Raw genomic sequence first — 18,227 nt, 5'->3', positions numbered from 1 at the left:
CGAGCTATTGATCAATTGACCCCAAAAGTTGCGTGCTACCGAAACTTTAGCGCAGGAGCAAAACAAGAAATTAAAATCCCAGGAGGTCGAATTAACCTCTCAAGCAGCAGAACTGTTGGCCACCCGAATTGAACTGGCTCAGGCTCGGGCTACTGCAGAAGGAATATCGATAGCCCTGGCCATTTATAAAGAAGGAGAGACTGACCACTGTCAACAGAGCCGCGCTTTGTACCTACGTTCTCCAGAATTCTGTACACAAGCAAGGCAGCGTTTCTCCACCTCTATTATTTATGGAGCGGTCGGGGCTCTACGACAACTTTATGAACAAGACTATTTGAAATCAGCTCCTCCTCCTGAATTTTTAGAACACGACAGGACCCTTAAGGAGATCCCGGATGAGATTTTTGCCTCTTTCAAATGATTCTTCTTGACTACTTGTGTATAATGACTTAACAATTTCTTGTAAATTACTTCACTATTTTTCCGCTTGCACTCTAAGGTTTATTCTTGCTAAGATTGCTTAGTTGTCCGAAAGAAATATTAGGAGGATATACAATTTCCGCTTTCATATCCCCTCATCGCTATATTCGGTTTGCTCTTTCCCTGGTCTGCCACCCTGATCTGTCAAGTAGGTGATAGTTCGGCCTACAGCCGGCCTATTCTTCTTTATATGTTTATTTAGACTCTGTAAGGTCGCAAATAGTTGGCGCTCCATGGTCGATCTAACTTCTTGCCCTGGTCATCTTGTAAGTAATAAGCTCCGGACGATAATTTTTTGATGACTTTGTAAGGCCCATCCCACTGCGGTGCTAGCTTGGCCACATCTCCCATAGGCTTAATTTGCTTCTAGACCAGATCTCCTTCCCCAAAGAATCGAGGAATCACTCTTCTGTTATAATTTTGCCTCATCCTTTGTCGATAGGCCTCCAGCCGAGCTGTCGTCCTATCACGGGTTTCACTAATGAGGTCTAGTTCAGTCAACCGCCGCTCTGCGTTTCCATCATCGTATAAGGTCCTCCTGACTGATGGCACTCCGATTTCTATGGGTACGACCGCTTCATTGCCATAAAATAGATGTAATGGTGTCAGACCTGTACTTTCTCGAGGTGTGGTACTATAAGCCCATAGGATGCTTGACAGCTCCTCCACCTAGTTACCTCCCACATGATCGAGCTTAACCTTCAGATCTCGTACTATTTCTCGGTTGACTACCTCAGTCTGACCATTGCTTTGTGGGTATGCTACTGAAGTGAAGGCTTGCGTGATGCCAAAACCCTTGCACCAGGCCTGGATTTTTTGCCCTTGAAATTGCCTTCCATTATCTGACACCAGTTTGTGAGGAATACCGAATCTTCAAAGAATGTTCTTCCATAGAAATTGGATGACGACATCTTCTGTGATCCTAGCCAGGGCCTCTGCTTCCACCCATTTAGAGAAATAATCTACTGCCACTAACATGAAACGTCTGTGACTCGGAGCCATCGGAAATGGTCCCACAATATCCATGCCCCACTGATCAAAAGGACATGAGACTATAGATGTTCTCAACAGAGTTGTTGGTCGATGTGCTAAATTTTGATGCCTTTGACAGAACAGACAGGTATTTACCAACTTGTGAGCATCCCTCTGTAAAGTAGGCCAGAAATACCCGGCCAAGAGTACCTTGCGAGACAATGTCCGACCGCCTACATGATTGCCACAGCATCCCAGATGTATTTCTCACAATGCCTGGTAGGCTTCCTCCATATCCAAGCATTTGAGTAAGGGTCTAGAGAAGGACCTCTTGTAGAGCTGATCCCCGATCATGACATAAGCATGGGCTTGCTTCCTGACCAGTCGTGATTCTTCTGGGTTGGTCAGTAAGATACCCTGCCTAAGATAGTTGATCATGGGCGCCCGCCAATCAATGGTTACTTCCCTATTGTTTTGCAGATCTATCTGAGCTATAAGAAAAGTTCGTGTCGTTGACCGGTCCAAGACCCAAGTTGTTAAGGAACTAGCCATTTTTGCTAGCTCATCTGCCTTCTCATTCTCCGCCCTGGGGATCTTGGTTACTATGATTTCTACAAATTCCTCCTTCATCTTCTCATAAGCTTCCCGGTATACTTGTAATTTATCACAATTTATCATAAAGTTGTCGGTCACTTGCCGAGTTACTAGCTGGGAATCTGAATAAATAATTACCCAGGCTGCCCCTACGTGTCGGGTTGCTTGTAGTCCTGACAACAAAGTCTCGTATTCTACCTCATTGTTGGTGGCTCGAAAATTCAATCGAACATCCAATTGGAGTATATCCCCTTGGGGAGATATCAATAAGACACCGACCCCGCTTCCTTGGTGATTTGTCGATCCATCCACATAAACTTTCCAGGTTTCTTCAGAGTTGGTCTGATGAATTTCTGTTAAGAAATCTGCTAAGGTCTGCGCCTTAATGGTTGTGCGCGGCTGATATTGTATATCATATTCCCCCAACTCCATCGCTCACTTGATAAGCCGACCTACAACTTCTACATTAGTCAGAGCTCTCCCCATGATGCTATTGGTCAAAACTGTGATAGGATGTGCTAAGAAGTAAGGTCTTAACCGCTAAGCCATAAGGACCAATCCATAAACCAACTTCTCGAGGGTCATGTATCAAGCCTCGGCCCCTTTTAATAGATGACTGAAGAAATATACTAGCCGTTGTACATTGTCATGTTCCTTAACAAGCACAGCCCCTACAGCCTCAGGGGTGGCGGATAAGTAGACCCATAAGGGTTCCCCAACAACCGGCTTGAATAAAGATGGCAAAGCCTCCAAATACTTCTTTAGCTCCTCAAAAGCTCGGGTACAGTCTTCATCCCATTGGAATTTGGAGGCCTTCCTGAGCACTTTAAAGAAAGGAGCGGCCCAGTCTGCAAATCTGGAAATGAATCTTGACAGGGTTGTTATTCTACCGACCAGCTTCTGAGTTTCCTTCAAATTCTGGGGAGGCTGCATATCACGTAGTGCCCGAACTTTTTCTGGATTAGCTTCTATTCCCCGCTCGGTCACCAAATAACCCAAGAATTTTCCTCCTTTAGCCCCAAATAGACATTTCAAGGTTAGCTTTAGCCCATATTGCCGAAGGGTCTGGTAATTTTCTTCTACATCCTTGATCAGGTTCACGGCTAACGGGGACTTGATGAGTAAATCATCCACATAGACCTCCACATTGCGCCCGATTTGCTCCCGGAAGATTTTGTCCTTCATTCTTTGGTATGTGGCTCCTGCGTTCCTGAAACCGAAGGACATGATAGTGTAACAGAAAGTACCATCGGCCGTAATGAAGCTAACCTTTTCTTGGTCCTCCACCGCTAAAGGTATCTGATGATACCCCTGGTATGCATCCAATATGCAGATTCTCTCGCAGCCGGCAGTGGAATCCACCATCTGATCGATCCGATGCAGAGGATAGCAATCTTTGGGACTAGCTCGGTTGAGGTCTCTAAATTCTATACATACCCTCCACTTATTGTTGGGCTTCTTTACTAAAACCATATTAGAGAGCCAGGATGGGAACTGTACTTCTCGAACATGTCCCGCCTTCCTGAGTTGGTCCACCTCAGCTCTGATTATTTTGTTCTGGTCAACTGAGAAGTTTCTTTTCTTTTGCTTGATAGGTCGGGAGTCTGGTAGTAAATGTAACTTATGCTCGGCTACTTCCAGCCTGACCCCAGGTAACTCTTCTGTAGACCAGGCAAAGACATCCCAGTTACGGATCAAACATTGGACTAACTCTTCTTTAAGAGGAGGAGGAAGATCGCTTGCCAAGCGAGTTAGACTCTCAGGACGCTCAGCGTATAGTTGCACCTCCTCCCAAGAGATGGGTTCTTCAGGTATGGGAGAAGGCTCTTCTTGAACAGCATGGACGCCTCCATCTTGAAACCTTTGATTTTTTTTGAGCCTCCACCCGGACCATATCAATGTAGCACCGGCGAGAGACCCTTTGCTCTTCTTTGACTTCCCCGACCTGCTCGCCCACGGGAAATTTGATTTTCTGATGGAAGGTTGAAATAGCAGCCCTAAATTCATGCAGGGCGGGCCTTCCCAAAAGGACATTATAAGAGGATGGGGAGTCAACTACTATAAAAGTACTCCTCCGTGTGCGCACCAATGGCTCGGTGCCCAGGGATATGACCAGTTTAATCTGACCCATCGGCTTCACCTCATTGCCTGTAAACCCATATAGAGACATAACCACAGGCTGAAGTTCAGTGGCATCGATCTGCATCTCCTCGAAGGCAGTTCTGAACAGAATATTGACCGACCTCCCGGTGTCAACGAAAACCCGAGCCACTCGGCTATTGGTGATGATAGCTTTGATGATAAGGCCATCATCATGAGGCAGCTCCAGACCTTCCAGGTCTGCCGGCCCAAAGTTGATAATAGGGTCAGAAGCCTGCTCCTAGCTGCATCCAACAGTATGAACCTCCAAGCGACGCACATGTGACTTGCGCGCTCTTCCTGAGTCTCCATCAGTTGGCCCTCCAGAGATCAAGCCAATTTCTCGGATGGCAGCATTGCCTCTATTCTCGGCTTCCCGGTCTTCTTCTGGCTCTTTCCCCCGACCAGGTTGATGAGTACTGGGTCCTGCTAGGTTAGGGCGAGGTTGCCCGACCTATCCAGCCGCTGTTCGTTGCTCTTCCATCATCTTGAGCACTTGAGGGGCTAGCTCGGGCGGTGGTAAGCCTAACTCGGCAACTCGCTTGGAATCCCGAGAAAACTGGAAACAATGATTAGTATCATGAGTGCGAGATCGATGATAAGTGCAATACCGAGTGTTCCATGGTCCAGGTCGGGGAGCATGCACGGCTGCAACTCGGGGAGCTGGTCTGATCTCCGGCCCGGGATGGAAAGTAGGTCTGGCTTCCCGAGCGCACGGCAGTGGTTGAGGAGGTGGTTGAGGCACCCTTCTTTCTGGCTTGTTGGTAGAGGGAGGTGGTCTTTCGGCTTTCCTCCGAGCCGCCTATGCTTCTTCTACTTTGATGTAGGAGGCAGCTTTTTCCACCATCTCATCAAAATTCCAAGCGGGATTTTTGATGAGATCTCTGAAGAATTCTCCTTCTCCTAATCCATGAGAGAAGGCACTCATCAGAATCTCCGAAGTGGTGGTGGGGACATCCTGGGCCACTTGATTGAAGCGGTTGATATAACTTCTTAAGGGCTCGGTCGGCCCTTGCTTAAGAGCGAAAAGACAGTGATCCGTCTTCTGATATTTCTTACTGCTAGCAAAGCGACATAGGAAGGCCGTTTTGAAGTCCAAGAAACAGGTGATGGATCCTTAAGGTAGCCCATCGAACCATTTTAGTGCCGAACCCGCTAGGGTATTCAAGAAAACCTGACACTTGACAACATCACTGTATTGGTGCAGCAGGGCTGCATTTTTAAACTTGTGTAAATGCTCTTCCGGATCTTTGCTCCCATCATACTCCCCGATCGACGGAGCCCTGTAGCCCTTAGGCAATCTTTCATTCAAGATCCTGGCCGAGAAAGGTACTCTCTCGTCCGGATCTTCCGGGAATACTTCTGGTATTATGAGAGCCTTCCCCTTCTTCGAATCTCTGGGCAAGTAACTTTCAGCCATGGAGATTTGCGGTTGTTCTTTCTTAAGGCTATGACCCTGGGACTCTGGCTGATAATACCCCACACCGGGCTCACGATAAGGGACCTGAGGAAATACCTCAGGCTGTTTTCTCTTAGAGCCTCTATCTGAGACATGGAGGGGCTCCTTGGAAGCTTCAGCAGGAGCTTGGCGTGGTCGAGTGACAGTCGCTTGCTTCTCGGAGACTGCTCGCCTCTTGGCCTCCTTGAAGAATTCGTATTCTCCGGCGGTCATAGTGACATTGATGCGGCCAGACTCCTCCATCTTCACGTTCCGGAATAGGCTCTTGTGTTCCCACAGACGGTGCCAAATTTGATCCCGTCTGGAAGCTGAGTCGGATGGAGACGGACCTTGGTGTACTGGAAGTTGACGGAAAGTCGCCGCGGAGCCAGATCTACCTGGCACTCCTCGGAAAGGTTCGCACGGGCGGATGACGAAGGAAGATGACCAGGCCGATGACAATACGGCTCTGCGCACACTCAGACAAGCCCACGAGTCGTTAGAGACCAGAAACCAGGGAAAAAGTCCCCGAGTCAGGCCCTTCGACCCTCAAGTCAGATACTTTTCCCTAGAAAACACAGAGAAAGGACGAAAAGTAAAGACTAGTAAGAAATGACGAGTGAGCGTACCTGCATAAGGGACAAAGCATCCCTTTTTATACTGCAACAAGTGCTTCTGGAATCTGGCGGGTGTCAGGAAATGTCGGGTGTCAGGCGGTGAATGGCACGTGGCGCCTTTCCATAGGCTGGCGAAATAACCGAAGGAATATCAAGCACTCGACCATTGGCATATTCCCCGACACTCTGATTATTCTTTGACAGGCGGTTACGATTCCCTTGCTTGCTTGTCCTGTAGTGTCTGGCATCCTTCGCTCGTGATTGCTACGTTGAACCCTTATGAGGTACTGAAAAGCTATCAGACCTGACCTGCCCTGACCTGTATCCTTGGTTGGCCTTTCCTGACCTATATGTCTGGTAGACATTTCCCGACCTGCACGCATATCCGCACTTATCCTGTGTGTCGCCTCTCGCATCCGGGTCTATTTCCCGACCTACCGACCTGTACGCCAGGTCTGTATTCCGCCTTGCTGTCTGCTGCTATCCATGGCTTGTACGTTCCGACCTGCACGCCCGCTCTGTTTACTAACCTGCTAACCCGCTGACCTGTATGACAGGTCTGTATCCTGACCTGCTTCCGTCTACTGTTATCCATGGCTTGTACGTTCCGACCTGCACGCTCGCTCTGTTTACTAACCTGCTGACCTGTACGACAGGTCTGTATCCTGACCTGCTTCCGTCTGCTGTTATCCATGGCTTGTACGTTCCGACCTACACGCCCGCTATGTTTACTGACCTGCTGACCTGTACGCCAGGTCTGTATTCTGATCTTCTTCCGTGTTCACTGACCTGTACGACAGGTCTGTATCCTGACCTGCTTAGGTCCATTATTATCCACGGCCTGTATGTTCTGACTTGTATGTCAGGTCTGTTCTCCGACCTGCTTCCGTCTGCTATTATCCATGGCATGCACGTTACGACCTGCACGCTCGATCTATTTCCTGACCTGCCGACCTGTATACCAGGTCTGTTTCCCGACCTGCTTATATCCTCTGTTATCCACAGCCTGTACATTCCGACCTGTACGCCAGGCTCTGTTATCCACAGCCTGTACATTCCGACCTGTACGCCAGGCTCTGTTATCCACAGCCTGTACATTCCGACCTGTACGCCAGGTCTATTCTGCGCTAGAGGCCTTTTCCCTACTTTTACCTAGGCCCTTGGGCTCAGTCCTTGATCATTATCGAGGCTAGGTCTTGTCCGACTTGTACTCCTATCGTTTGACTGCCTCGTCCGCTGCGTCTTTGACCCTGGCCACGCAAGCTTGACTTCTGACCATCCACGGAGGCTAGACTTCTAACCTCCACGTAAACTTGACTTTTGACCTCCACGTAAGTTTGACTTCTGACTATCCTGCTGTCTTGACTCCGAACCACGTCATCATACTGACCCCACGATAAAGCACCGTATCACAGAGTAAATGCGTTATACATCTCTCGACATTCATCCCCTATCTTCCTTGAAGATGCATGTTAGTATTTTGACTAGCAATGGGGTTGAGTTAGCGCTCGCGTAGTTGTATCTATGGACTACGATTCATATACGAGCTAGTGTACCTACTCTGACTAAAAGTCGATCGATCGATAGAGCTAAGAAGATAATTGCACATATTTTGTTTCTTTAATCCTTGGCAATGGTACGGTATGGGGTGTAGAACAATTAGAGGTAGCAACAAGAGAGGTGTAAATTAACAGAAGCATGCAACAAGAGATTACAACAAAGAATTAAACGAACTCAAGACACTCGATCGTTCGACCCCGATCCCATGCAAGATATTGTAAAGTATGACGATCAAAGCGGCGGAGCTTAATTATAGATATATTCTCACAGCAAATTGGCAGCGGCAACAGCTGCCCAGATCCCAACTCCGGCGATCAAAGTACTTCTTCCGTTCAAGGACGAGCCGCCTCCGTGAGGCGGCGTTGGGGTCGACGCCGCCGGCGACAAGGAATTGGCCGCGTCGCCGCTCCCATTGTCTGAGGACGACGGCGACGGCGGCGGAAACGACTTGGACGGGGAGAGCTCGTACGGGAGCAGCACCTTCTCGAGGGAGTAAACCACGAGCGGGAACTTGTCGCGCAGCGCGTTCCCCACCTGCGTCTCCACGACGCCGGTGGAGATGTTGACCTGCTGGCTGTTGGCGACGGCGGTGACGTTGAGCGTCCACTGCCCGGTGACGCCGGAGGCGTCGGTCAGGATCGGGTTGCTGGCGGTCTGGAACTTGGAGAGGTCGAAGAACTGCGGGACGACGTGGTAGAGGGCGAGCTCGATCTGCTGCTGCTGGGTGAGGCCGTTGAGGCTGCCGGCGGAGCTGAAGGCGTTGTCAGTGGGGGCGAAGACGGTCATGCCGGTGAAGGTGGTGTTGATCTGCGCATCGATCTGCTCGTCCACCCGCGTCGCGTGGAGGAGGTGGATGAAGGAGCTGTACTGCCCGCCCTTCACCAGGATGTCGGTGATGTTGATCGGCCCCGAGGAGCTCGGGGAAGGCGCTGCCGCTGGTTGCTGCGCCTCGGCGGTGGAGGCTGCTGCGGCAGCGGCGATAAGGACGGCGAGGACGAAGGAGGAGGCCGACCTGAGCGCCATCGAGCTAGACTGGAAGAAACAGAGGAGCCATTGCTTTCTATATATACACACCACGCGAAGGGTAAATTGGAAATAATATATAAAATATGGGCCAAATTGATATAATTGTCAAAATATCCCATATTTTAACATAATTTCAAACTAACGCCTTTATAATGCCAACACATGTTAGGAATTACACTTTTTTTCTTATTTAACTCTATAAAGGATGACAATATTTTCAAATATGAAAGTATTTTAAGATAATAGTAAAAAAATTACAAATATTTGTGTAAACAAAGGGCCAACTGGCGAAATCGATCTCTTAATATAAACTAGTGAGGAGGACTAATGTCTAATGAGCTGTGTTTAAGTGAAGGCGTCCAACCAACAGCTTATTTGCCCACCACTAATCCATTAATTGTTTTTTTTTTTTGGTAGTCTTAATTGAATTAAATAAGTTAATTTTGTTGTTAAATTATTCACAAATTTTATTGGCGTTTAATCTTGTTTATTATAAGTGTGCTGTGACATGATGGCTAAATAATAAGGATACTTGGCATTTGCAACCACATAATTCATGTGTTTCTGTCGGGAATATAAGAAGATGAGGTTGTCGGAATGAAGTGTCTGGATTATTGATCGCATCTTCATGATCCGGATGGTGAGCTGTCTTCTGCGTTGACCAAGTCGTCAGAGGTCCTCTGGTCAACATTACCTGCAGCCAGTGACCGAGTTGCCCCGGTCCCTGGTACCCCTGTGCTCGAGGCGGGTCCCATGAATATATAAGCAGCCGAATAACAACAGAACAATAAAATAAATACAAGATGAGTACGATGACGTACCCTCGCCCCGGGGGCGCCCCTCGGATCGGTCGGTGAGCTGATCGCGATGTTGATCGAGTCGTCGTGACCCTGATGAGTAGATGGATGTGAGCCAGCTGAGGAGTCGGATCTAGGGGCGACGACATGGAATCCGGTGTGGTATGGATCCAGAATGTGACATGTAGGTCGAGATATGACAACGGCTCGTAGGCCGGCACACGACACGCAGACCGAATAATACCAGTAACTCATAATCGTAATAGTAGTGCGAAGAGCAGAATACAATGGCTCGATGGCCAGAATCACATCGGCTCGCAGGCTGAACATCCTCTCGACTCGAAGGTCGGAGGAAACAAACAATATGCCCCCGGCGGCAGCCCGGAAGGCGACGGTGTCCACTGGAGACGGCGGCTGTGGCCGCGGGAGGAGGAGGCGGCGGCTGTCGGCGACGACACCTGCTGGAGGTGGCGCCTATGGTCACGGGAGGCGCCGGCGGCTGCTGGAGGCGGTGTCAGCGGCCGCTGGAGGTGGCGGCGGCTCTGCTAAAGGCAGAGGCGGCGTTGCCCGACGGTATCTGCGTCAGAGAGAGGAGGAGGCGGTGGAGAGGGAAAGCAGAGGAGAATCTTGAGAAAGGTGGCGCCAGAGGCGACCGTGAGGAGCAGAGGCACGGCGAGCCCGACGAGGGCTAAATAGAGGGGTTAGCTGGAGGTCGTAGCGGACGAAGCCGAGGTGGAAGTCGACGCCAGCGAGGTGGACAACTAGATCGTGAGCGTTGACCGGCGTTGGTACGGCCAGCACCGCGAGGATGACCGACAGGCCCGCCTCACGGCCGCCGAGGAGCTAGGCGGAGTAGCCGGCAGTGGCGTGATGGGCAGGGAGAAGGGCGGCGGGAAGAAAGGGAGCAGAAGCTCCCCTCCTGGTTCGCAGCAGCGGCGGCAGGAAGAACACGAAGAAACCCCTTGTGCTCGGCGGCGGAAAACCCGAGCCCCTCCTCCTCTCTTTTCTCCTATTTCCTATTAAGGCATATCCGTATCACAAGTCTTCCCTCAAGTCTAGTCGAAGGAGGCGCGAGTCCGACTGACTAGACAGTCTATCACAAAGGCTGACTCACTCTCGATAATAAAATCGTTGAACCCATCGTATAATGTCATGTGAGCAGTCGCTATAGTAATTGTGTCGCATGAGATAGTAACAGTGCCGAGCGGACTACGAAAAATAGTACCAAGTCAATAATTGGGCAGATGCCGAGCGGGCGGCAAAACGTCAAGCAAGCGACGAGTAAAATGATAGTCGACCGCACGACACGCGGAACGACGAGCAGACCGAGCGGACGGGCGATGCCAAGCTCGTGACCGTGAAGATGCCGACCGAGTGATCGGAAGGATGTCGATCGGGTGGATAGACGTCGGGTGGACGATGCCGAGCGCGCGATTGCGAAGATGCCGACCGGGAGATCGGAAAGATGGCAATCGAGCCCTGAAAAATGTCGGCTGGATAACTGTAAAATGTGATCAGGTGATCTCAAAATGTCGACATGGTGGCCGTAACGTGCTGACCTGACGACCATCAGGATGTCGAGTGAAACAAGCACGTGGCTAAGTGGACGATCGGGCAAAGGATCAGGCGGCCACGAAAGTGTCGACTGATCGACGAAAAATAGTGTCGAGCGGCTGCCAGGCAAGCTCTCGGCCGAACGCCAAGTGAGTGTATAGGCGAATACCGAGCGAGCGATGAAGCAATGCTGGGCGGAAGTGGAGTTCGAAAACGGAGCGGAAGCATAGCCCGCAAAATCACATGCGCACGGAAACGGAAGTCGTGAGCCGAGCGGGCGCATCGCCTGTGAACTAAACGAGAGTATAGCTCATGAATCGAAAGCGCATGCAAGCAAAAATCGTTAGCCGAGCTGGAGCATCGCTCGTGATCTGAACGAAGGTGTAGCCCGGGAATTGAAGACGCACGGAAGCAAAAGTCGTGAGCTACGCGGGCGTAGAGCCTATGAGATATTCGGGCAAGAAACCTAGTGGAGATACTCTTGTTCGTGACCATTGGAGATAGCTCGACCCCGAATGGGGGAGATAAGCTACTCTGATATGCTCTGTGACTAATGAAGACCGCTCGACCCCGAACGGGGGAGATATGAGATTCGATGAGCTGGTCCATAACTAGTGAAGGTGAAGACCGCTCGACCCCGAATGGGGGTGATATAAGATCTGATATGTGACGATCGCTCGACCCCGAACGGGGAAGATATGAGATTCGATGAGATGGTCCATAACTAGTGAAGGTGAAGACCGCTCGACCCCAAATGGGGGTGATATAAGATCTGATATGTGACGATCGCTCGACCCCGAACGGGGGAGATAGGAGCTATAATATGCTGATCTGTGACCAATGAAGACCGTTCGACCCCGAACGGGGGAGATAGAATACCTGATATGCTGGTCCGTGACCAGTGAAGGCTGCTTGACCCCGAACGGGGGAGATAGGAGATCCGATAAGATTGGTCCAAAACTAGCGATAATCAAACGGTGTCATCTGGATAGCCGAATGAAAGTTGTTGTTGTAGGCGAACTCTACCAATGGTAAATGGTCCTCCCAACTGCCTCCGAAATCCAATACACATGACCTCAGCAAGTCCTTTAGAGTCTGAATGGTCCGCTCTGACTGTCCATCTGTCTGTGGATGGAAAGCTGTATTAAGACGGAATTGGGTGCCCAAGGCCTGCTGCCGACTCTGCCAGAATCGGGACGTGAACCGAGGGTCTCTATATGAAATAATACTCAAAGGAACACCATGTAATCTGATGATATCCCGACAATACAGATCTATCAATCGATCCAGGGAATCAGTTCTCCGGATCTCTAAGAAGTACGCGGATTTGGTTAATCGATCAACGACTACCCAAATCGCGTCATGGCCTCGCTGTGTCCTAGGCAAACCCACCACAAAGTCCATAGTGATATGTTCCCATTTCCACTCAGGAATAGGAATCCGCTGAAGTAATCCAGCAGGTCTCTGGTGCTCAGCCTTCACCTGCTAACAGACAAGACATCTCGCTACGAATTTCGTGATGTCTTTCTTTAAACCGTTCCACCAGTAGGAACGCCTCAAATCTTGATACATGCGGGTCCCACCTGGATGGATCGCAAATCGAGAGCGATGAGCCTCCTGAAGTAGCTCCTGTAAGACCGGGTGAGACTGAGGTACGCATAATCTGCATCGGAAGTATATAATACCCTCCTCATCTAGTGTGAACTCGGTCTGCTGCCCGGAAGCTATCTGGCTGCCAATAAACTGCAAATGCTGATCACCGGCCTGGGCCTCTCGGATCCTCGTCCTGATCGACGATTGAGCAACCATGGTAACCATAATACCCTGCTCTATCTGTCCCTGCTCCTGAAGACCCAACTCGGAGAAACCCTGAACCAAGTCTGTGATTGAAACTCGGTGGCAAGTCAAAGTCCCTCTGAACTTCCTGTTGAGTGCATCGGCAACCACATTAGCTTTCCCCGGATGGTAGCTAATGGTACAATCATAATCCTTCAGGAACTCTATCCATCTCCTCTGTCGGAGATTAAGTTCCTTCTGAGTGAAAATATATTTGAGACTCTTATGATCCGTAAGAATCTCAAAGGTAATGTCGTCAAATCTTCAGAGCAAAGATGATGGCGGCTAGCTCTAAATCATGTACTGGGTAGTTCTTCTCATGCTCCTTCAACTGACGAGAAGCATAGGAGACTACCCTGCCGTGCTGCATCAGAACAGTGCCCAAACCCTGAAGAGACGCGTCGGTGTAGAGTACAAATCCATCCTCTCCAGAGGGTAAAACCAAGACTAGAGCCGACACTAATCTCCGCTTCAGCTCCTGAAAGCTGGTCTCGCAGCCCTCTATCCACGTGAACTTTATGCCTTTCCTGGTCAGGCGTGTCAATGGCATAGCTATGAGGGAGAAACCCTCGACAAACTGTCTGTAATATCCTGCTAGTCCCAGAAAACTGTGAATCTCCTGAACTGATTTCGGCTGCTCCCAACTGGTGACAGCCTCGATCTTCTGAGGGTCTAATGAAATACCTCTACTAGAGACCACATGTTCCAGAAAACCGACTGAGGATAGCCATAAAGCACACTTGCTGAACTTCGCGTATAGCTAATGCCGTCGAAGAGTCTCCAAGACTATGCGAAGATGCTGTGCATATTCCTCCTCGGAACGCTAGTAGATCAATATGTCGTCGATGAATACGACAACAAACTGATCAAGATACTCCAGAAATATGTGGTTCATCAAGTCCATAAACACTGCTGGAGCATTGGTAAGCCCAAATGGCATTACCAGAAACTCATAATGGCCGTATCTGGTACGAAATGTTGTCTTCTGAACATCAAATTCTCTGACTCTCAGCTGATAATATCCGGATCACAGATCAATCTTAGAATACACTGATGTACCTCTGAGCTGATCAAATAAATCCTCGATCCTCGGTAAGGGGTACTTATTTCTGACGGTCACTGCATTCAGCTGTCTGTAGTCAATGCACAACCTCAGTGTACCATCCTTTTTCTTGACAAACAATACTGGAGAACCCCATGGAGAAACATTAGGGCGAATAAATCCCCTATCCAAAAGCTCCTGGAGTTGAACCTTCAGTTCGTTCAACTCTTTTGATGTCGTACAATAAGGAGCTTTCGATGCCGGTGCAATCCCCGGAATCAGCTCAATAGAGAACTCCACTTGCCTCTTGGGAGGCAGACCTGGTAGCTCCTTTGGAAATACATCTGGGTATTCTCGGACCACCGAAACGTCGAAGAGTTGCGAACTACTGCTGTTCTCAGTACTAATCAAAGATAACAGAAAATCCTGACAGCCATGTGACAACAGCTTCTGCGCTTGAATCGCTGAAATAGTCTATATGTCGTCATCTCTGATGCCAGTGAAATCCCACGAAGGTTGGTTCGGAAGCCGGAATGTGACCACCCTCGTCTGGCAATCAACAGTGGCATGATATGCAGACAGTCAATCCATGCCCAGAATAATGTCGAACTCGACCATATTCAGTATTAATAAATCAACTATGAGTATATTGTTGCCGAAGTCCAATGGGCATCCTCGAACTTCCTTGACCCTTGACTGAGTTCTTCCCTAATCTTGCTCTCAATTTATCAACTTTATTACCTTAATTTTATACCATAATTCCATTCTATAGGAATGATTACACTCACTTTGGATACATATGTTGAAGAATGATGGAATAAATTTTAAATGAATGGTACTCCTTTGTTCTCATTCTACCTAACTCTTTTACCTATATAGCAGGAATGCAATAATCAGCTAGTGGATTGTAGTTAAAATTGTATTGTACTATATCATATCAACACCCTGATGTGGTTTGGCAGAATGTGGTATGCCGTGAATTCAGATAAATTCTACTCCTTACACTTGTTATATATAGAAGTAAGACTATAGTGATTAAATAGTCAATCTAATTAATTAGAATTTTAGAGGAAAGAGTTACAAATATATAATAAACATTTTGATAAACAAACATTAGTAAACATCATATCACTAGTGGAATTCATATTGACATGCTTTGACATGTGCCTAATTGTGTCTAGTGTTAGCGTGATACTATAAATCAATAATCCTTGTTAGAGGCAACATATACTTCATTGTAGAGATTAGTCATATCATTCAATATTGACTTTCATTAAGTTAGCAAAACATTCAGTTTTCGGCTGTGCAAGGTGGCAACCTATAATTTTACACAATGATTTGGTCTGTATTAAGTTACTCCTATCTTTCCTTGTAACACTGTGACTCCATCTTAAGCATTCTTCACCTGTCATACTAAAGAACTTGTACACTTATTTTCTAATTCACAACCAACTGAAATTATAAAGTATAGTTGGTTGTACAATTGATTTAATTCTTATTCCAAATCAGGTGGTATGGGCATGTCCCATAATATGTTAAGATTTATATACGGGTATCACAGGTGATACTTGTCATTTTGCTTGTATAGCCTCTTAGAAGTTTGTAACTTCAATATTCGGACAATTCTTACATTTGTTCTACCTATATTCACAGAAAAGCAAGATGTCACTGATATGTCAATGACAGTTTGGAGTACTGAGAAAAATATCAATACTCATTAGGATATAATAATTATTACTCAGGTATTATAAAATTAATCATTTTACCTATTTGCTGTCTGGAGATGTTCTGTCGATGTCCAGTCCCCATTTTACCTCAAAATTCCAGACAAGAAAATCTACGAAAACCCGTATAAATTCGAAAATAAGTACCCAAGTTTACTGACAACTTGGGTTAACCAAAAAATACAGAACACCAAAAGCAGGTATTCGTAACCCACTCTGATACCAAATAAATTGGTATCAGATACTCTCAAAAATCCATAACACGAAAAACAAACAAGTATCGCCAAACCTGGCTCTGATACCAAATAAATTGTCACCCCCCGGGGGAGTCCTGTCCGAAGAAATTTCGGCAGCATCTCCCTTGTACGGCTGACAATCTGAAACATTCTACAATGCCCTCAGGGCCACATATACCTCGGCTAATACGGCCGGAACAATAACAATAATATAAGGCAATCACCCATACAGTTAATAGTAAAACTAACAATATGCAACGATAAGAAACTCGTCTCAAAACATCCTACTCAACTACACCCATAAAACGTAAATCCGGCAACAACGCACATAAAATCAACTCACCTCTTCTGCCGTCCAAGCAGGCATGTAGCAGAACATATCCAAACCAAATCCATCGACAAATAAAAATCCATACAAGATCCAAAGTATCAAAACAGAACAAGTCTAAACATAGTCTAATAAAGAAAAACCAAAAGACCAATAAACGTCCTCGTGGACTGCAGGGGACTAGCGACTAGAACCTCTAACAGCATCAACCTGAAAATAGCAACAGAGGAGGGTGTGAGTCCAACACTCAGCGGGTAACTACTGACATGCATAGTAAGAAAATAACAACTAGCACTAATCATGCGTACAGTCTCCTGATATAATAAGGATAAATGCAAACTGAAATAAACAGGAGAAAACTGTACTAACCAGGACCTGGATATAAGTATAATAAGATCGTCAGACCGAGAGGTATCAATATCCTGTATGCATGTCAAACATATGCATCCAAACAATATGCAGCAGATAAATGCAGCAAACACAAGAAATAAATGCATCAATGCGTATGATGCCAATGACATGTCCTGGTCACCCCTACTACCAGTCAGCCATCTCACACACGATGGTGAGACCGAGTGGGTAGGGCTGTGACAACCGTGCACTCTGCCATCACTGCTCCTGATGAGTGACCGAGTGGACGGGATGCTGTCGGAGTACACCTATCCTCCTACCCCAAATCATAAGTGGGGGAGCACAATGCTCTCATCTCTCGGTACACGATGACGGGGAGGGATCCCGGCGTGCTACCACGCTGCAGTCACACCATCCATGAGCATCCCAGCGGAGCACCACCGAGCACCTGCTGCAACACACCTTGCCTGAATATACCACTAACTCATGAGTGGTGGTGTGTACAGATACATGTAACTGGCGATGTGCTCAACAATAATGGAGTATACTATCGAACAGCATGTAGTCATGTGAGATGATGCATGACACTAAGCATGGCAATATCCTGAACCTATCCATATATATATATAATGTGTATCATAGGACAATAAATCAAATCAAAGGTACACAGATCAGATAAGGTATAAAAACCTAGGTCCTGAACATAATAAAAAATATGGTTGTGTCACTACCCCTATAAGCATGTATAATTAGGTAGGTACTAACTTGAAGTGCACAACAAATAAACAAATAAGCATGTAACAGATCGGGTAGTGACCAACCGAAGCAAATAAGAAACATAATCATTGCTATTTGTTAAAAACACTACTATGCATATCAAATGACATAAAGTCAAAGTACCTGCCTCCAATAGAAAGGTCCAATCTAGTCCAAATCCGACGTTGAGATGTTCGTCTCGCGTCAAAGTCCTGTGTCACCAATATATATACATTTTATTTAGCTACAACTCAAATGAATAGCTAAATAAAATCCTTAAGAACAATTTAGGGAAAAACCCTAAACCATAAACCTCAACCTTCCTAAATTAAATCCAACGGTTAACTAGGGTTAATTATCTTAACCCTAATCATAACATTAGATTAAAAATCTAAAGCTAATCCAATCTACATAATCCTACTAACCATGTAATCCATATTTATACTAATAACAATGCATTTACCTCAATCCAAAACTCACCCAGATATAGGGATTTCTCCGCTGGTCGTTGTCGGAGGTACACGCTGCGATACCACTCAGATTTGGCAGCTCCGAAAGTTTTCCCTCACTGCCAGAACAGAACTCCAACGGTGGGATAGTGCTGGTTCCAGCAAGAAGCTACAACTTTCCTCGGATCTGGCCAAAAGTGACGAGATCCCTGCGCAACTCAATTTGGTTGTCAAATTCAGCAAGAATAACACACTACTCCTAAATCCAAATATAGGAGGAAAACCTACCTCCAATCCGGCCACTGGAAACCCTAAGTCACACTGTCAC

At 47.3% G+C, this 18,227-nt stretch overlaps 1 protein-coding gene across 1 annotated transcript; it reads right to left on the bottom strand.

The window, feature by feature from the left end:
• Positions 1-8,064: 8,064 nt before the first annotated feature.
• Positions 8,065-8,823, bottom strand: LOC122004434 (fasciclin-like arabinogalactan protein 9). The gene has a single exon (XM_042559324.1). The coding sequence runs from the start codon at positions 8,821-8,823 to the stop codon at positions 8,065-8,067; it is 759 nt and encodes a 252-aa protein (XP_042415258.1).
• Between the last annotated feature and the right edge of the window lie 9,404 nt (positions 8,824-18,227).

This window comes from Zingiber officinale, chromosome 7B (assembly GCF_018446385.1).
Source record: "Zingiber officinale cultivar Zhangliang chromosome 7B, Zo_v1.1, whole genome shotgun sequence".
In the NCBI taxonomy this organism is placed as follows: Eukaryota; Viridiplantae; Streptophyta; class Magnoliopsida; order Zingiberales; family Zingiberaceae; genus Zingiber; species Zingiber officinale.
This window is presented reverse-complemented; position numbering and strand designations above follow the sequence as displayed.